The 21,493-nt window shown below is 39.8% G+C and overlaps 1 protein-coding gene across 4 annotated transcripts in view; it reads left to right on the top strand.

Moving 5' to 3' along the window:
• Positions 1 to 21,493, top strand: part of ZMAT4 (zinc finger matrin-type 4) — a 366,351-nt gene that overhangs the window by 297,269 nt on the left and 47,589 nt on the right. For 2 of the 4 annotated variants that reach the window (XM_069572843.1, XM_069572841.1), the window contains exon 6: positions 14,587 to 14,683. In XM_069572843.1, coding sequence (XP_069428944.1) covers positions 14,587 to 14,683 — 97 coding nt within the window. Of the gene's footprint in view, positions 1 to 14,586; positions 14,688 to 17,358; positions 18,381 to 21,493 lie in introns of those variants that run through there. The other 2 variants (XM_069572842.1, XM_069572844.1) reach the window with 2 other exon arrangements.

Here is a 21,493-nt window from a genome sequence, read left to right as displayed (position 1 = left end):
AATGATCTGTACTTCATTCTCATGTTCTCTGTTTCCCATATTCACAGGTCCAGTTATATTTGAGAATTATGAAGCCTCAGTCATTTTCTAGATTTTTTTTTGCAATGTTAAAATCAACCTTTATCAGTACATTGTACATTTTGCTATTCTCTATTACATTATGAATCGAATAAGATCAATGGGCTTCTGTAAGTGAGTGAGGCTCCTGTGATGGTGGTATTAAACAGGGAGATCTCTTGCTACGTGTTGCAGAGAAAAGTCACTTATTCAAGGCACAGTGGGGCCACGTGTGTCAGGATATCCGTGTCAGGCTGGTCCAGAGGAAGGCAGGGTGCACATGCAGGTGGCTTCTGAGGTTGGAAGCCCACTGTCTTCATAAGGTCTCTTACCTGTCTAGTCAGGCCTGAAATTTCACCTTTCACATTGTTTTTCTTCAAATGTTGAAAGCTTTTTAATGTCAAACATCCCTATTAAAGAGCCAATACTGCAGGAAGCATCAGACAGCCGTGACTTAACAAGGGGTTTGGCAGGCTGTCTGCTGAAGGCAAGATAAAGACCCAGTCATCTGAGATAGATGTCAACAGGCAGGCAAGAGGGATTAACAAGAACCAGAAGGACACCAAAGATAACATTCAAGCACCCGACAGCCGACTTGTGTGTGAACGATAGTGAGAGAGAAACAGGGAGAGAGAATGATCTCATTTATAACGTGATTCAAGGAAGACGCTGACAATTAGGACTTTTTCTTCATTCATATTTCCCCTTTGAATCCTTCTTGGATGAAGTCTCTTGAAAATGACCACCAGTTTTCCTCCTGCTTCCTGGGGCTTTTTGGTTCACCTGTTAGCCAGGACAGCCCTAAAGCAAGGGTCACCAGGGCTGCATTCGGACCTCTAGCCCGTGACAAAAGAGTTGACAGTCACTTTGTCCTCAGCTGATGCAGCTACGGAGCTAGGGACATGATTCTGTGATAGCTGTGGCTCTATCAGGACAATTCTTCAGGGAGATCACATGGCCTGTGATTCCCTAGTTCTCAGAGACAAATGAGAGATGGCCTGGAAGGCACAGGGCAGAGAGAGAAGGGAAGAGGCACTCATCTTCTTTCCTTTACACGCGTTCTAACAGCCCTCATGAGTTTAACTGAACCCATTTGTGTTTAACATAACCCCTTGGTACCCTTGAGGCCGTTAATCCAAAACTTCACCTTACGGGTACAGTTTATTTTAGGATGAAGCAATCTGTGATCAAAAATTGTATTGTAGGAAAAAAGAAAACACGTTTTATGAGAACATTCTACATGAGAAACCTACAGCCCTGCTATGTTATTAGTTGCCTGTATAAGGTAAGATCTGTGGCATAGCCATGGGACCCAAAGGAAAAAGCGCCTTTCATCTTCTATAAATTTCCATTTGCATCACATCAACATCCAAGCCAGGAAGAGGGTATTTCACCCATATGTTGGTTTATAACATATGATTATAGATATCTTGAGTATCGTTCAAATAGTAGATGACTTCAGAGTAGGTTTACTTACTTCTCTTTTCTTAACATTTAGTTCAAATCGCAAAATAAAAAAATCAGTTCAGTTATTTGGGTTGCTTGTCATTGTCTAGTGAGTGTGTATATGCTAAGTTGCTTCAGTCATGTCCGACTTCTTGCGACTCGATGGACTGTAGCCCGCCAGGCTCCTCTGTCCATGGAATTCTCCAGGCAAGAATACTGGAATGGGTTGCCACTCCCTTCTCCAGGGGATCTTCCTGACCCATGGATTGAAGCCATGTCTTCTGAGGCTCCTGCATTGCGGGTGGATTCTTTACCGCTGAGCCGCTGGGGAAGCCCATTTTCTATTAGCAGTCATAATAATAGTGATCCCCTCCAAGGCAAAAATCAAGGCTGTCTGGGTGCTGATTTGCTCAAAGTATGAAAATGTGATGGGTCTTTCCCAGCAGTCCAGTGGTTAAGACTCTGCGCCCCCAGTGTGGGGAGCATGGCTCGATCCCTGGTTGGGGAACTAAGATCCCACCTGCCGCATGGCGTCAGGAAAAGAAAAGTATCCTCAGTCCTCTACCAGATAGAATACAGCTAAACCTTCTTCTGATCAAGTAGCTCTTTAAGTACTTAGAATGAACTACTCTGTTACTTCTGAATCATCACAGTAGGGTGACAATTTTCCAGTCCTTTCTTGGGTCAGGCATCCAACATGGCTAAAAATTGTCTTTTAATTATGGGGAATACATTTAGTCCATAGCTTTAGATTTTGTTTGTTTGCCAAGAGCTTTTGAAGATGTTAAAGCTCTTTGCTTCTTGATTCCATTTTCAAGGCTTCACATTTATACTATTTAAATAAAGAATTGTTTTAGAAAATGTGTGTTCTTTGTTTAATCGACTGTTAGATATCCTGCAGTCTGTGCCTGCAAGCAGTGGGCTGAATTCAGAAGGTTAAGTGTTTAAGCATTCTGTACATCATAATGATTCTAGCATGGAGTAATATGAATCTTCTTTATTTGGGTCTGCAGCCAGCCCTGATCCTAGGAAGTTTCTTTAACTGACGTTCACAAGGAAGAGATATTCCACAGTGCAAGTCTAAGTTTGGATACGGCAGCAGTCCTCATGTTATCCTTGTGATGAGTAGCACGATAAAATGCAGTGATTTTCAAATTCTTTTCCACCAAGCTCAAGGTACCTTATTGGAGTACCCTAAGCACTACGCTTGGAGTTTGATGGTCTGACTCTTATTTGAAACCGCTAACCCCCATTTCAACTCGAATAGCTGTGCTTTGTCAATCTTATATATTAATATGTTTCACATTAAGAGTTTTTGTTTTTGAAATCAGGGTTCTCCTGCTTTTCTTCTTTCACTTCTATATTTCTTTTAAAAGCCCTAGTGTCGTCATTAAGGTCAATAGCTTTGAATTCAGAAGTAGGTAGATTCAGGTCTCCTTGTCCACTTGCTAGTTCTATGGATTTAATGTCTTTGAAGTAGGGTTTTCTCATCTGGAAAATGGGCTAATAATGTTAACAAAGAGGTTTTGAGGATTAAACATGAGAATAATGACCTTTTAGCAAAGCTTTCTTTTCCCTAGTTCCTCGATATCACCTCTATCAGCTGGGGTCTGATCAGAGGGGCACAACCACCACGACGGACACAAAAGGAGGCACTGTAAGAGTGATGGCAGCTGGGGCGGCAGTGTTGGTAATGCTTTTCCTTCCGCGTCTAGTGTTAGGCCCAAAGTCAGTAACTCTGGCAATCAGAAAGGAAAGATGCCCGTGAGCACCAGGGAGAGCAAAGACAAACTGTACTTGTGAGGGAGAGCTGGAACCCATAGGGCGACTGGGGGTCATTCAGCCCATCCAAGTCAGGTAAGCTCTAGCCTTAATGATGTGGGTGACACGCAAGACAGGCTGGGGCTTTATACCAGGTCTCCAAATCCACATCTGTCTTGGGGTGGATTCTGAAGGCGGAACCAGAGATGCTTGTGAGTCTGGCTCTACCCCACGTGTCAAGGTGAGTATCTCTAATATAAAGGGGTACTAACTGCTCCACCACTCTCTCTCTTCACCTACATTGTCTTCATGGATGATCTGACCAGCCCTGCAGCTGTAACTTGGAGAAGGAAATGGCAATCCCTCCAGTACTCTTGCCTGGAAAATTCCGGGCTATGGCCATGGGATCGCACAGAGTCAGAAATGACTGAGTGACTTCACTCACTCACTCGCAGCTTTAACTACCACCTAGATGTAGATGAAGCCTTGTTTACCAGAATATTCCTTGCCATGACTTTTCTATATATGTTGAGATGCTGGAGCTGGAATCTCACCGACAGGCCAAGCACACCAAGCCAGTGACAGACTGGCTACTAGATGGTGGCCGTCCTTGATGGTCATCTGGAGTGAGAGCTCATAGTTTCTTCACAGCATTGCTGCTGCCAATCAGAATGGATACATGAGCCAGGTTGCATTTGCTGCTAGATTCCCTAAAGGCATAAGCAGAGTTCACTGAGATCGAACTTATCGGGGATAAATAGAAACATCCAAGTCATCAAGTATAGGAGTAGAGGAAATGAAGATTTGGCTTAGCAGAAATCCATGTGGAAAAGACTTAGAATTGATTGCTAGCAGGTTCAGTATAAGTATAGATTACAGTGGGTCAGGGTTGCCAGACACACACACATACTTCAAGCTTTATAGGTATTGATGGAATTAATGGTGCACAGAGCTGTGACAACCCTGCTCTGTTTTGTACTGATGCAGACACACGAGGGTCTTGGACTTGAGTTTAAGGGTCATGGTTTAAAAATGTTATCAACAAATAGGAAATTTCATTCATAAGGTAATAGAGATGGTAAGGGGAACTTGAAATTATATTTTAATGAAGAACATGGTCAAAGTATCAGTGGATGTTCAGCCTGGTAAACAGAACCTTAAAACTTGTGCACAAAGCAGAATTCGGACAAGTGGGTTATTTGAAAAAGGAGAGTTCCAAATGCAAGTGGACACCAACAGTTCTGCTTGGAAAACTCTTATGTGATGCCCATGAGGTTTTGGGCTAGACCAATGGTTTCTCTAAAACTAGCACCTTCTGGAGCTCTATGAAATGCAGACTTCCAGGTCTCACTCTAGATTTTCTGACTTACAGTAAGGCCTGGGTTAAGGGGTAAGGCCTGGGATTTGTGTTGTTAATAGCTCCTGCCTGATTCTTTAGTGGCCCATATGGGAACTACTGGACCAATTAAACTCCAAAGAACCTTCCATAGTTCTGTGAATCTATTATTCCCAGTTGTCTGTCCCAGGAGGCCACATGCATAGTGGGAGGGGCAGCCTGAGCAGAATGGATAGGTTCAAACCCAGCTGTGTCTCCAGGTGGCTCTGTGAAGGTCACTAAGTTGCTCCACCTCGGTTTCCTCATCTGTTAAAACAGGATAACAACCGTGCCTGCTTGTAGAGTATTGCCAAGAATAAATGAACACAACAGTGCTAATATATGACATACATAAGTATTAGTTATTATTTTTCATACCAGAAGATGATGCATCCATTTACAAGACAGTTTGATTCATGAATATTTAAGAGTCAGAGAAGAAGGGAATCATTCCAAACCAAAGACCTTTTCTTTTCACTTTTACTTTATTATCTTTTGAAATGGTTCTAGCTTTCGTATGCATTATAATATAGAACATATGCAAAAATGTATGTGAGTGATCTAAGCTTATCAAAGCATAAGTAGAAATATAAAGTTTACCTCCTAGGAATGCAAAACAATGGAATTTGTAGAGAGTGAATGAGAATAAACTGAAGTCTCAAAAAGTTTGCTGAGATTTCTTTGTGGAACCATGACCATCCACATTTATTTTTTAAGAAAGTGCAATATACAGGTCTTAGGTATATAATCTGATGACTTCTGGTAAGTGAATATACCCTGTAACTACCATCCTAAGATATAGAACCATATGTTACTTTGGAAAATTCTCATGTCCCCTTCCAGTCAATCCCTACACCCAGAAGGCAGCACTACTCTGAATTTTAGCATTACAGAATAGCTGTGCTGTTCTTGAAATTTATATGGATGAAATCACACAGTATGTTCTCTCTTCTATCTGACTTCTTTACCTATATGTTATGTTTCTTATTCTAATTTATGTTGTTCATAAATCAGTAGGTTCTTCTAGTTTCCAGCTATTATTTCATTGTATAAATACATTACCATTTGCTTATCAATTCTTGTGTTGAACACTTAGATCATTTTGAATTTTGTCTATGATGCATAAAGCTGCTATAAACATTTTTGCACAAGTCTCTTTTTATACTAAGTTTTTGTTCCTTTTGGGTAAATGTCTAGTAGGATTTCTGAGTCACAAAGTAAGTCTAAGTTTAAAAAAATTGAAAACTTTTCCATTTTACATTCTTCTGTATGTGGATTTCGGCTGTTTGATGTGATTATTTACATTTGGTATTGTTGTATTTGATGTTTATTGCTTTGTTTGATGCTAGCACTTGTAATAGTTATGAGATGATTTTGAATTGTTCTTTTACTTTTCATTTCCTGGTGACAAATGATGCTGAGCACCTTTTCATTTGCTTATTGATCATTTTTATATCTTCTTTTATGGACTATCTGATCAAATAGCTTGTCCAAAAAGTTGAATTGTTTGTCTTTTTATTATTGATTTGTAGGAGTTAATTATATATTCTAGACGAAGTCCTGAATCAGATATATGAAGTGCAATTAATTTTTCCCAGGATGTGGCTTACTTGGTTTTCTTGATGTGTCTTTTTTAAGCAAAAGCTTTTGATTTTTTGTAAAATCCAATTCATCTTTTTTTAAAAAATATTTGCTGTATTTTATTTCTTAAGAAATCCATGCCTATGCCAAGTTCACAAAAATAATCCCCTGTATTTTTCTAGAAGCTTTATAACTTTACCTTTATATTTGAGTCTATAATCAGTCTTAATTTTAATGTGTACTGTGATGTAGAGATTGTGTTTTTTTTTTTTTTTTATTTCCTGCACTTATTCAATTATTCCAGCACCATTTGCTCAAAAACGTTTCATTTCTCCCATGGAATTGCCTTGATACTTTTGTTGAAAATCAGTGAAAGTTATCAAAAGATACAAAATTCCAGCTTTTAGATAGTTAAGTACTGGGGATGTAATGAACACCAGGATGACTATAGTTTAACTCTGCTATATGTTTGAAAGCTGCTAAGAGTAGATCCTAAAAATTTTCATAACTAGGACTTTTTTTTTTTCTTCTGAATCTATGTGAGGTCATGGATGTTGACTAAACTCATTGTGGTAGTCATTCAGCAATATATGTATGTCAGCTCATTATTGTGTACTCCTTAAATTTACACAGAGCTGCGTGTCAGTTATACCTTAATGAAAGTGAAAACAAATCAATCAATTCTTTGGGTCTCGGTCTAGTTCTGGACTCTCGTTCTGTTGTGTTCATGGCTTCTGTCCATTATTATGTTTATCATTGGCATAAAATTGTTCACAATATTTTCTTATTATCCTTTTAAAATTGTCTGTAGCTTTTGTACTAAAAATAATTCTTTTATTTTAGTAATTTTTATGTTGCCTTTTTAAAAAACATTCATCAAGCTTGCTAGTGGTAATACTTGTTTAATCCTTTCAAAGAACAGATTTTTTTTTGCTTTTTTTTTTTTTGTAATTTGTGTTATATTTAATTGACTGGTATATTATTTCTTTCCTTCTGTTTGATTGATTTTGTTTTAATTTTCTTATCATTTTCTAGTTTTATAGCATTTAAACTTTGACCATTGAGTTTAAGCCTTTCATTCTTTCTAACACAAAGCCATGTATTTTCCTTTAAAAACTGATTACATTTGTCAAAATATCTTCTGATTTCTCTTGGGTTTTTTTCCCTATGATGATAATAGGTTATTTAGAAGTATTTTAGGTCTTTTTCTAAATAATATTATTATTTATCCTTATTGAGTTCTCAATGGTAGTCAAAGAAATCACAGTACAAAATGTAATTATTTCTAATTTAGTAAGAATTGTCAATGGCTTAGCATATTCCCTAACTTATTTTACTTGCTGTGCACTTGAAAATATTGTGTCATCTCCAGTTGTTGAGTGTAGCATTGTATAAACTATAGTACAATATAGTTGATAGTTTCATTTAGATCTTTTAAAATTTACTAATTGTTTTATCTTACTGTACTGTCAGCTACTGAGACTGGAGTGTTAAATCTTTTATGGTTATGGTGTCTCTTTCTGCCTGTAGTTCAATCAGTTCTTACCTCACGTATCTTTATGCTTTATTAGTTAAATTGCATTTAGAACTGTTAGGTTCTCCTAATGAGTTTCTCCCTTTATTATTACAAGACATCTTTATCTATGGAAATCCTTCTGTTTTGTCTGATTTTAATATAGGCACTTTCACTTCTGTGTTAATCATATACTTTTTAATCATCCCAATTTATTTTCTCTAGAGTCTCCTAAGCTTTATATCTTTGTATTTATTTCTAGGGGATTAGTATGCATTCATAAATGACCACTGTCTATATTTAAGTTAATCTTGGTAAATTTATTATTTCTTAATTGTGATTATATTTTATATAAAATATAATGAGCTTTCAACAATACCGCTTACTCTTACTCATTCTTGTCACATATTGGGTTGGTCAAAAAGTTTGAGTTTTTCATAATATGTTGCAACTCAATATTTTTACGTCTGTATACAGAATAAACAGCACAATGCAAACACAGTGTTATAGCTTTTGCTTTAAATCATGATTGTTAAATAAACTTGGAGCAATAAAAAAAACACCAATATATTAATCATTTATGGTGTTCTTCATTTTTTCCTGTGGATATGAGTTTGCATCTGATGTCATTTGCCTTCCAACTGAAGAACTTTATAAGAATTTCTTTAGTGCAAGTCTCCTGGCAGACTTTTATTTCATTTATTGAAAATGCCCTTATTCCACTTGAAAGTTTGAAGGATATTTCTGCTGGATATGGAATTCTAAGTTGACAGTTGTTTTATTTTGTTTGCTTCACCACTTTTTGTTCCTTAGACCATTCAAGCCCATTTCACTCCTGGTCCTCTGTTTGCTGTTTGCCCTGTACTCTCCCTGGGCAACTCTTTAACTGGTTCCTCACTTCACAGGCTAATTCTTATCTCTCCAGTTTCATTTCATGATAGTCAGAGATCTCTGTTAACCATAGTATCCAAAACCAGCCTTCTTTTCTGGGACTCTCTCATTTTCCTGTTACATCCTCTGTGATATTTCCACAGTTGTGTTTGTTTCCTTGCTTTTTGTCTTTCTATGTGAATAGCTCCATATGAAAATTTACTCCATTTTCTCTTATATTCTTAGCATTTGGCAAAATATCTGGCATCATAATAAAGGCACAAGGATGTTTCCCTAATGTAGCAGGAATGCAACTGAAGTTATAGGGGCTTCCAAAGTCTAGCTTTGCTAGAACTGAAAAGACACATTGAGCAGTCACACTGCTACACTCTCCAGGACCATCTGTTTTATACACTGTGCTAGGGAATATAAATTTATAAGTGAAGCATCTTCAGGAAGCTTTTCCAGATTCTCTAAGTTGGAAACAATCTCCTCCTCTAGTTCTCCTAACATTCCACTTCATTCTGCCTGTAGTACTTTTTGTGACTGACCTTGTATTATTGCTGTTTTGTATACGTATCTTCCGGAGAAGGAGATGGCAACCCACTCAAGTGTTCTTGCCTGGAGAATCCCATGGACAGGGGAGGCTGGTGGACTGCTGTTCATGGGGTCACCAGGAATCGAACACATCTGAGTGACTAAGCACAGGCATACATATCTTCCCGCTACAACTGGATTGTCAGTCCTTGCAGGCAAGAATATTTCAGAGCACATAGCGGCAATCCAGCAGAAATTAACCTTTATATCTGCAGAGGTTTGGGTATACACATAAAATGGCATTGCGCTGAAAATGAATTGAATAAGAAAGTTAGCATTTTTGTTTAATAAGATTCTCCATTTCTCTGAGGAAAAAGGAGCTGTATAATTCCAAAGTAATTAGGATTTCAGCTGAACATTAATAAAGCCCTAAGTTCCCACCAAGGACACTGTTTCATGTGTGGGGGAGGACTCCTCGGCCCTTCTCTGCCTTTGTTCTTGTTTATGCACTGCCTTTCTGGTTTATGCTCCCTGTAGTTTGCATTGCAATAAAGTGCCAAATATTTCCTGCCCACGCTCCTGTTTGGCTGCAGAGCTGGAGAACTGTAATGCAAAGCAACAGATCAGAATATTTTTTAGATTTGTTGGTGCTCTTAAGAATGCCCATTTTAAAACATAAATATTTATGCCTTTTGCCACACTCCACCTCCATTCGTTGTGAGGAGACCATTGATGAGTCTGTAGTCTGAAGAGGACCCATATAAACACTGGTTACCATTTATTATGATAAGATTGATAGAGAACTCAAGAGGCAGGAATGCCTGAAGCTAGCTTTTATATTTTGATTCCATGCATAAAAGAGGAGATAGACCAGCCCTGGATAAGCATTCAAACAACTCACATGCAGGTTGTGATAACTTACTGCCTCTGGCTTTGGAGACTATGGTAAACTTTCTGAATCATGAACACCTGTGAGATGGAAAAACCATGGAACCACAGCTCTTCGTTATAGAATAAGTTTTTTCTTTAAGACCCAGTGTTGTTCTGACAAATTCAAGCTACCAAAAGAAGTATGACTCTATGGGATGACACTTTTTAAAATGTGTGTGTAGTGTATTGGAGGTTAGGGTTACAAGTCTGAAACTTCTTATAGAGGCTCAGGCCCTATCCAAGTTTTATAGCATCAGAACCTTCAGATGCTGTGCCTAGGGATCCGTATTTTAACATCATCACCAGAGCATGTTCTAGGATGTCCAGGAGTCTTTGCTTGAGGGAATCAGTTCAGTTCAGCCACTCAGTCGTGTCCGACTCTTTGCAACCCCATGAATCCAGCACGCCAGGCCTCCCTGTCCATCACCAACTCCCGGAGTTCACTCAGACTCACGTCCATTGAGTCCGTGATGCTATCCAGCCATCTCATCCTTGGTCGTCCCCTTCTCCTGCCCCCAATCCCTCCCAGCATCAGAGTCTTTTCCAATGAGTCAACTCTTCGCATGAGGTGGCCAAACTACTGGAGTTTCAGCTTTAGCATCATTCCTTCCAAAGAAATCCCAGGGTTGATCTCCTTCAGAATGGCCTGGTTGGATCTCCTTGCAGTCCAAGGGACTCTCAAGAGTCTTCTCCAACACCACAGTTCAAAAGCATCAATTCTTTGGCGCTCAGCCTTCTTCACAGTCCAACTCTCACATCCATACACTCACATCCATACATGACCACAGGAAAAACCATAGCCTTGACTAGATGGACCTTAGTTGGCAAAGTAATGTCTCTGCTTTTGAATATACTATCTAGGTTGGTCATAACTTTTCTTCCAAGGAGTAAGCGTCTTTTAATTTCATGGCTGCAGTCACCATCTGTAGTGATTTTGGACCCCCCCCCCCCAAAAAAAAAATAAAGTCTCACACTGTTTCTACTGTTTCCCCATCTATTTCCCATGAAGTGATGGGACCAGATGGGAATAGAGAGATAAGAATTATCTCTTTCATCTCTGATCTGTCAGTCTGTGCCTGGAAAGTTTTCAGTCCCTTAGATTGCTTCTCAAGAAGATACTGTGGTTTCATTCCTTTTCTCATAACTGAATTGATTCTTCATTGAATAATTAGTAAGTCAATGTCCAATTATTCTGTAATTGAAGCTAAAACAAAACAACTTAATTCATACTCTGGCCAGATCAACTTATCATGCCATGTCAAATAGGTTTCTTAGAAACATGCAATGAACTGTAGGAATCTGAAAGTCTATAGGAAGTTCTACCCTTTGCCACATAATGGACACAAGATCAATTCTGATGACACCACAATATTCCGCAAGCAGGGCTCATTGGATATCATCAGAACTAACTTTATTTTTGCCATCCACTGCCCTTTCATGCCATCTCTGGAGGGTTAATTTTTTCCTACTCTTTGGGTATAAACTGGGGCGAGTTTCATGAATTTTCACTCACTTTTAACTAGTAAAGTGTTCTTGACTTTCATTCTTAGATACACAGAAGCTCTGTGTCATTAGCTGATGTATCCAAATGTCTTCTGAAAAAAAAAATACACACAGCTTTGGGGTTGAGCATTATCTTTATTCGGTGGAATTTATGGAGGACTTTAGCTCAAGATGCAGTCTCTCGGATAGCTCTGAGCGACTGTTGCAAAAAATAAGGGAGGAGCGAGGATATGTAGGAGTTTTTGTTGAGAGAAAAAAACATAACGAAACATGTATCCGAACATCAGAAGATTACTGCTAATAAGAAAAACAAAACATTTCAAGTTAATGGTTTTAGTGCTTTTCTGCCTCTGGGGAGATAGATGCAAGAGTCTTGGGCTCACTGAAGTCATCTCCTCTGATGCTCACCTTTACTCCTGGGCCGTGTCCTGTTTCTCTCCATCCTGAATCCCCTCAGGCAGCACAGCCAGCAGGAGCAGCTGCAGAGGCTGATGGCTCCTTTGTTGACTGAAATGGCAAGTGACAGCCTTTGTTCACACAGGATAGAAGAATAATTTTTAAATAACTCCGAACTTAATTGAAAGTGAGTTTCTCCCCTCCCTCAGGTCAGTTCTGCTTGGGCTGCCTGTTAGCCATACAAAAGGAGGCAATAGGCTTCTCTCTTTTGCGCTGCCCTTGGCTTTTGCTTTTCTTCCTTTCTCTCAGCTCAGGTTCCTCCAGGGCTGAGGGATGCAGGGTGTCAGGTTAGAAAGGTAAGGGAGATAAAGGCTTACTTGATAGATACACAGACAAAGCTAGCCTAGACCGCATTTGACTCTTTCCCATGGGGTGATTTCATGGCTTTTTCAAGACCTCAGTGTTAGTTGATACTTAGCCTTAAGCTAAGTATCTCTTCTAGGGTCACTTTAAGGCACTCGATGTCCAGCTGAACTCTATAGCATTCTTCTGTTGAGGTCACGTTGCCTCAACTGTTCATACATGGCACACACGTGGTCTGTGGGACACTTACATCTTTTGCTCTAACAAGCTCTGAGAATACATGCCAGGTACAATCCTTCCACCTCTCTTTCTTCCCCATCAGAGCAGCTAAGCAGCCAGACTCTCTCGCTCTTTGGATCTTGAGGGTGGTGTCCAGTCCAGGACACTCAAACTCAGGAAGGAATTTCTCAAGATCTCCGGGTAGTTCCACTGAATCCTTTTCCCAGGGGTGTGAGTTGAAAGAGAAGGAATCCTTCATCTGATATGGACAAGGGTAAGTCAACTCATAGTATGAGAGAGCTCCCTATAATAAATTCTCTCTTCTCAGTCTCTTTTTTCAGACTGGTGATGAGTGGCCAGTTTGAGTTAGAAATTGGTTCTTGATCACGTCCATTGAATGCCCTGAACTGGGACTCTTATCTCTGCTTTAGTCATGGTGGTGTAACTAGCATCTGTGTCTTAGAAATTCAACTCAGGACTTCGTCCAGGACATTGGGAAACCAAGATTCCTTTATAATACCTCTTTGCAATCATATAATAACTAGTTTATGTTGATTATTTGTTGTGTAGCAGACACTGCTTTATACCTTATCTTCCTCAGTCCTCCTCACAATCTTATAAGAAAACAGAACTTCAGAGAAGTCAAGTAATTTTTGTAAAGTCACTCAGGTAACAGATTGCGAAGTTCTTCCAGCTCTGTGCATTACTTTCTTTTTAGGAAAATAAGAATGATATTGCCCCTTGGAAAGAAAATATTATGCATTCATCAGGAAAAATGCTATAACTGTTTAATATTCTGGGTTTGACAACGGGAAGAGAGAATCTTGGAGTAAAATTAACAAGACGTCTCACTTGCTAAGCATTTGAGTATGTGTATTCACTTAATCCTTATAAAACTTTGTGATATGGATGGTTTTGTCTCCATCTCATAGATGAAAAAACTAAAGCCAGGAAGAAATTATGTGACTTCCCCTACATTACACAACCAGGAATATTTGGAGCCAAGACTTAAAACCTGAAGTCTCAGCCATGATGCTGCAGATACTTTTTCTCTACTCTCTGATGGGGACACAGCAGCAGAAAGAATACGAGCTGTGGCGGATGTTTGGCTGAAGTTTATTTCTAACACATTTGACTGTAGATGAATCAATATTATATGGCAGTCAAGTTTTTTTTTTTTTTTTTTAACTAACATTCATGAAAACAAAGAGCATCTTATTTATCTTGGAATCCCTAATATCTGCTCCAAAGTTGACACTCTCTTGCTGCATGAGGTAAATGAGTAAACAGATGAGGGAATAACTTTGATTTCAACTCTCTGGTGGGAAGTGAATTTTCACGTGACTTAAGTTAGTTGGGGCTTCCCTGGAGGACCAGTGGTTATAACTTCACCTTCCGTTGCAGGGGATGGAGGTTTGATCCCTGGTCAGGGAGCTGAGCTGTCACGTGCCTTGGGGTTAAAAAATGAAAACATAAAATAGAAATGATATTGTAACAGATTCAATGAAGACTTACTTTAAAAGTATCCACATTAAAAAAAAATCTTTAAAAATAGATGAATTAATCCTCCTCCTGTGTATTTGCATTTGATAAGATGATCCTGGGAGAAGAGTTGACATGAATGATATCAAAAGTTGAATTTCTGATTCTGGGACTGGAATAGAAATTCTGAGACAGAATTTTTCTCTGGAGTCTCAAATTTCATTGCAGAAACAGTAGCTTACCACGTCTGTCTGCCTTAAGGAAAAAGTAGAATGCTTCTTTATTTGGGTTACAAAGTATCCAGAAACATTTTACACCAAGAAGTATGTCCTAATCATTTCAGTCATTCAGCAATGTGACAGGCTGCTTCCAACGTATTCACAGTCAGCTTCTGCTAAGGAACCTGCTGGTTGGGTTCTTGGGAGGAGAAATTGAAATGTTACCGGCGGCTTCTAAGATAGTCTGTCCCTGAACGTTCGGCGATTCCAGGATTAGTTCCTGTGGTTGATGACGATGGTGCGGCTAACCAGGTCTGTGTGTCTGTCGTCCACAGGTCTGAGGCGCAATTACAGGTGCACCACCTGCAGTGTCTCCCTAAACTCAATAGAACAGTATCACGCCCATCTGAAAGGATCCAAGCACCAGACCAAGTAGGTACTTTCACGCTTTCATGCTTCAGTCCTTTTGTTAGTATGATGAATGAAGGCTAACCACTTTACTCATTGCAAAATAAGTAGATGAAAACTACATCTCTGATCTCCAAGGTTCCCTTGATATTTATGCCATTCAAGCCTACAGAGCCTGCCTGACATTGCTTGAAGAGTGACTTTTTCCCTTTTTTTTGCATACAGTGATGACAATTTTTTTTTTTCCATTTCTTTCCTTCTTTTCAAGGACAGTAAGCACATTTGTATGAACTTCCCAGGAATCTTTAAGTCTATATTAAATGTTTTAAAGTAAACAATATAATTTCTCTTAGTACTTTGGGAGTGGACCAGGCCTCCTTGTTGTGAAGTCAGATTCTATGCATGCCCACTTTCTGTTTCTAGAAGAGTATGGTTGATGAGTCTGGAAAACTAACAACTCTGGAATTTTAAGTCATTCACATGTCTAGCTATTTTCAATTGAATGGAGGCTCATTCCACACCCCCCTCTGATTCTCATGATTTTATACCAGAAAAGGCTAATCAGGCATTGTTTGCCCTGTATATATACTGCTCATCTTTTTACAAAACCAATACTTTTAGGTATTTTTTAAGTAACTAATAAAATCTAATAAAATAGGGAAAAAACAAAGGATACCTCAATTTTCCTGAATATAATTGTTTTCATTTCGCTCATATTCATGAGCAGAATCATTGAAACAGATTTGACTATATCAGGGCCTCATGAATGATGAATGACTCATTGGACAAACACTGATGGAGCTCCCACATGTGTCGGACCCTGAGTGTGACCTGGGGAAGAAAAGCTGAGTGGACTGAAGCCTTCCTCTTGGGGAACTCTCCGCCAGGCTGGGGAAGCAGTCATGTAAACACATAGATTGTTCACTGTTACCATGAAGTGGGTACCCCGAGCTCTGAGGACCAGGGGCAGGGAAAGATTTCCAGGGACATCGATGCAGGGGCTGAGCTCGTAACAATGAAGTCCGGCTTTTATTTTGTTTTCTATTATCACTCAGTGGCCAGCACAGCACTTGGTACATGTCTAGTGCTACATGAACATTTCTGATGGGTTTCCTAGGCAACTCAGTGGTAAAGAATCTGCTTACCATGCAGGAGATTTGAGTTTGATCCCTGGATTGGGAAGAGCCCTTGGAGGAGGAAATGGCAACCCACTCCAGTATTCTTTCCTGGGAAATCCAATGGACAGAGGAACCCGGCAGGCTAAAGTCCAAGGGGTTGCAGAGTCAGCCACGACTTAGTGACTAAACAAGAATAATACATTGCTAATGGTGTGAACGTGTGATTTTAAAAGATAAGTAATGACTTTCCAAGCAGATATATGAGGAAGGTGCATTCCAGGCAAGGAAATGTCTTTGCAGGGATATTGTAAAGATGCTTAGATCACAGTGGGTCTGGCTTCAGTGGGGAAGTTTAAGCCCAGAGTTTCTGACTGACCCTTACTGACTCAGTTTTTCCTCCATGTGGTGCTGTTGGGTGAGTCAAAGCTGCTTTCATGACTTGCTTCCCTCTTAGTCACCCCTACAGGGCTTTTATCAAGGGAAATCTTCAAAAGCAATATTTTCTATGATTGGTTACTGAGCGCCTGCATTGATTATTAGCAGCTGCTATACCACCTGCCACCCCCAACCAAAAACATAATCTCTTCAGCATCTCTAATCATTGCAGTGTGTGCATTCTAACCAACATTCTAACCAACACGCACACACCTTACGAGGAGCTGCAGCACGAAACAGCCATCATTTAGGGCACATTTATTGCTCTTCGTGGGTAGAAAAAGGTTGACAATGATGACTTTAGGTGACAAGGATTATGTAGATAACCAACGCAGGCAGACAGCATCTCAGTTTTAGGAAAACATCTACTTCTCTCTGTGTTCCTATAAAACTTCCTGTGATAGAACTTGAGCCAGGCATAGTCACATCTATTACCTTATTTTGTCCCCTTAACTACCTCAACATACATACTGTGCTTAGTCACTCAGTCCTGTCTGACTCTTTGTGATCCCATGGACTGTAGCCTGCCAGGCTCCTCTGTCCATGGCGATTCTCCAGGCAAGAATACCGGAGTGGGTTGCCATGCCCTCCTCCAGGGGATCTTCCCAACCCAGGGATCAAACCCAGGTCTCCCGCATTGCAGGCGGATTTCTTACTCCCTGAGCCACCAGGGAAGCCCAAGAATACTGGAGTGGGCAGCCTACCCCTTCTCCAGGGGATCTTCCAGACCCAGGAATCAAACTGGGGTCTCCTGCATTGCAGGCGGATTCTTTACCAGCTAAGCTACCAGGGAAGCCTGAACATACATATTACTGACCCATTATTTGATTTGAGAAAACCAAGGCTCAGAGAAGCTAAGTAAGTCAGCCAACACCTGACAAATGGCAGAACCAGGACTGGACTCAGCAGCGTCTGACTCACGCTTCTAATTAATTCATGTCATTCAGTCACTGCAGACAGGCTTGGGACACAGGATGTCAGGGACAGCCAGTAGAAGGTCCCATGGTGAATTTTGAAAAAGGGCATCTCCTCCCTAGTGTAACTTAATGAACACACATGACTTCAGAAGGGCACATCGCCTCCTGTGCTGCCTTCTTTTCAATAAACAAGAGTTTGCTTTTTTTTTTTTTTTTTAAACCACAAAAGTACGAGCTTGCTGTGCTTCTGAAGAGTGAAATGAGGGAAATGTGAAGAAAACAACTGCCACAGCTCCGCCCCGCTGGTCTGGCTCATCCGCCATTATGCTGAATCTGAGTATCCTGGGTGTGTGTTCATGTGTGTCTTGGTTTATGAGACAGACTGTTCCGTAACTTTCTTGTAATATCCTTGTTAGGTTTGGTTTCAAGTGTGTGGGGGTCTCCTTAAACAAGTTGAAAGCTTTTCCTTCTATTCTAATTCTTGAATGAGTTTGTGGTAGACAGCTTCTGGTTTCTTATCTTAAAAACTAAGAATTCATTGATGAAGTCACCTAGGCCTAGAGATTTATGTTTTGCTGTTCAGTTGCTAAGTTGCATCTGACTCTCTGCGACCCCATGGACTGCAGCACGCCAGGCTTCCCTGTCCTTCACCATCTTCTGCAGTTTGCTCAAACTCATGTCCAGTGAGTTAGTGATGCTGTATAACCATCTCCTCTTCTGTCAACCCCTTCCCCTTTTGTCTTCAATCTTTTTCAGCATCAGGGTCGTTTCCAATGAGTTGGTGATGGATTTATACTATGGGAGTATTTTGATTAAAAAAGTGGCTTTTTTTTCCTACCATACTGTTCATATTTTGTATTTTTCTTACACCAGTTTAAATAAGCTGTCTTTCAATGAATGTGTCCATTTTATTTACATTTTAAAATATATTGGTATAAAGTTGTTTACTTTATCACCTAATTTTATTTTTGATGTCTGTGGAATATTTTTTCTTTCTGGACATTGTTTATTTGTTTCTTCCTCGTTTTTTGGCTCCACTTTTTGTTAGAAGTTTATCATTCTTTATTAAGTTTCTTTTAATGATCAGAAGTTGGGGATTTGTTGATTTTCTTTATGTGCAGTTATTTTATCACCTCTAAAACATTATTTCCTTTTTTTCTACCTTTTAAGGTTTAATCTGCATTTCCTCTCTAGCTTCTTAATATAAAAGTGTAGGATCCATAATGAAAAAAAATCTGAAAAAGAAAAAAAGATGTATATATACATATATAAAGGACTTCCCTGGTGGCTCAGATGGTAAAGCATCTGCCTATAATACGGGAGACCAGGGTTCGATCCTGGGGTCGGGAAGATCCCCTGGAGAAGGAAATGGCAACCCACTCTAGTATTCTTGCCTGGAGAATCCCATGGACAAAGGAGCCTGGTTGGCTACAGTCCATAGGGTCGCAAAGAGTGGACACGACTGAGAGACTTCACTATATAAAACTGAATCACTTTGCTATATACACTTGAAACTAACACAATATTGTGAATTAACTATTGCTGTTATTGTTTACTCACTAAAGTTGTGTCTGACTCTTTTGCGACCCCATGGACTGTATACATCAATATAAAAATTAGGGGAAAAAAGGGTGTAAGTTAGCAATTTTTCAATGTTTTTTCTTTTTCTAGCATAAGAATTTCAGAGAAGGCAATGGCACCCCACTCCAGTACCCTTGCCTGGAAAATCCCATGGATGGAGGAGCCTGGTAGGCTGGAGTTCATGGGGTCGCTAAGAATCAGACACAACTGAGGGACTTTACTTTCACTTTTCACTTTCATGCATTGGAAAAGGAAATGGCAACCCACTCCAGTGTTCTTGCCTGGAGAATCCCAGGGACAGGGGAGCCTGGTGGGCTGCCATCTATGGGGGTCGCACGGAGTCGGACACGACTGTAGCGACTTAGCAGCAGCAGCAGCAGTATAAGAATTTAAGGTTTTCAATGTACCTCAACAGATTGTTTTAGCTACATTCTAAAAGCAAATTTTTGTATTACAAAAGTTTTAATATGTAGTATTTGCTTTTTGTTACTTATTTCAATATACTTTCTGTTTTGCTCCTTTTACTCATGTTTGTTTAGAAATTCTCCTGATTTATTCATGTTTGATTAGAAGTGTTATGTCTAAAATCAAATATTTACAGGATTTTTCTATTTATATTTGTTGTAATTTGTTTGTATCTGGATTCTACCAGGATCAGAGAAAATACTCTAAATGACCTCAGTCTCTTGAAATTTGTATAGACTCACTCTGTTCCCTGAGGCTTCCCAAGCAGCACTAGTGGTAAAGAAACTGCCTGCCAACGCAGGAGATTCAAGAGATGCAGGTTCAATCCCTGGGTCGGGAAGATTCTCTGAAGGAGGGCATGGCAACCCACTCCAGTTTTTTTTGCCTGGAGAATCCCATGGATAGAGGAGCCTGGTGGGCTATGTAGTCCATGGGGTCGCAAAGAGTCAAACACGACTGAAGCGACTTAGCACACATGCACGTGCTTTGTTCCCCAGGCATACAGTCAATTTTGCTCATGTATTATGTTTTCTTGAAAAGAATTTACTGTTGGGTAAATGATCCTTGCTATAAATTAGGTAGTTTCTTAATCCAGTTCAAATTAGTATATGGTCACTGATTTTTTAAAAATCTATTTGTTATATCCATGAGAAGCAGACATAATTAAAAACTTCCAACTATATGTATGGATTAGCCTATGTGTCCTGTTAATCTTTTGTATTTAGTTTTATATATTTAAAGATATAGTATTAGCTACTTACAAATTTAGGATCTTTAATGCCTTCTTATTGTATGGGCCCTTTTTCTAAAATCATCTCTTGCCACCATGAAATGTCTTTCTCTGTTACTAGTAGTATTTTCCTTGAGGTATACCAACATCAACTACAGCAGCTCTTCAAGGCTTTCAAAAGCTTTTTCCTTTAAATTGCATCCAGCTCTTATTTTGTCTTCAGGTGGAAGGTTAGTGTGACCAGTTACTCAACCAGAACCAGAAACCGAGATCAGCCAAATGGTTTTTTAACTGTTCTAATCTAAGTCAACATAAGTATTAAAGTGTCAGTAATTTTCAAGGTTTTATATTTATATTTTAAGCAATCATTTCTAAAGAAGTGTTGAGATGAGCAAAGATGATTCAGTTGTGTAGTGGAAAGAACACTGAATTTTATTTCTAGGGCAATTTTGCCGCTGAGTGACCCTGGGAGCCAACAAACCTTTCAGGCTCACTTCCCTCAAAGATGAAAGATTAGTGCTGACAAGAATGAGACAAATGTGGTTCCACTTCCCATGCTTTGCTCATGATCCTGGTATTCTTTTTTATGAAACCTGAATTCAGACCTAAAATTCCTCCTGAAACATGCCCCCAGTCAGCCTTAACCGTCTATTGAAACTGGCAATGACCCTCCCCTACCCCAGTTATGTCCACCCAGAACTGCACAATACGACCTCACTTGTAAATATCACCTTTACAGAAGTAAAAGTTGAGAATCTCAAGGTGAAATCTTTGTGGATTTATAAGAATGACTTATGGTGTCTTTATGAGGGGATAGAAAGGGAGATTTGCACACGCCAAGAAGGTGGCCATGTGAACACAGATTCAGAGATTGGAGTTTGCTCCCTTCCAAGACAAGGACCACCAGGAGCCAGTATGTTCTGGGAGAGGCCAGGGGGATTCTCCTCCAGAGATGTCAGGGAGCTGACAGCTTGATTTCAGACTTCTGTCTTCCAGAGCTTCCATTCTCCAGAGAGAATACATTTCTGTAATTTGAAGTCATTGGACACGACTGAGCGACTTCCCTTTCACTTTTCACTTTCATGCATTGGAGAAGGAAATGGAAACCCACTCCAGTGTTCTTGCCTGGAGAATCCCGGGGACAGGGGAGCCTGGTGGGCTGCCATCTCTGGGGTCGCACAGTCGGACATGACTGAAGTGACCTAGCAGCAGCAGCAGCAGCAGCAGCAGCAGCAGCAGCAGCAGCAGCTTTGACTACTTTTTGAGGCCAGCCCTAAGAAATTAATATAGTGTGAAACTTACATGCTTTGTTTTGTAAGTAATCCTTCAGTCCTATTTTCCTGGACAACTGCTTACAATGCTGATCCTGATCATGACAATGATGGTGATGTTGGAGAGGATGGTGTGATGGTGATGCCACCGTGGATAACTGAAGTGGGACTTGTATGAGACTAGGACACAGCTATAGACTAAAATGCCTTGAAAGGATCACATCTCATACACATAGCAGTCCTATAATGGGCCAGAGCCACGCATCTCCACTTTATAGTTTAGAAAATTGAATCTCAGACTTGTCCAAGGCCCCCAG

Source organism: Ovis canadensis, chromosome 26 (assembly GCF_042477335.2).
Source record: "Ovis canadensis isolate MfBH-ARS-UI-01 breed Bighorn chromosome 26, ARS-UI_OviCan_v2, whole genome shotgun sequence".
In the NCBI taxonomy this organism is placed as follows: domain Eukaryota; kingdom Metazoa; phylum Chordata; class Mammalia; order Artiodactyla; family Bovidae; genus Ovis; species Ovis canadensis.
Note: the sequence above shows the minus strand (reverse complement) of the source record. Positions and strands in the feature narration are given on the sequence as shown.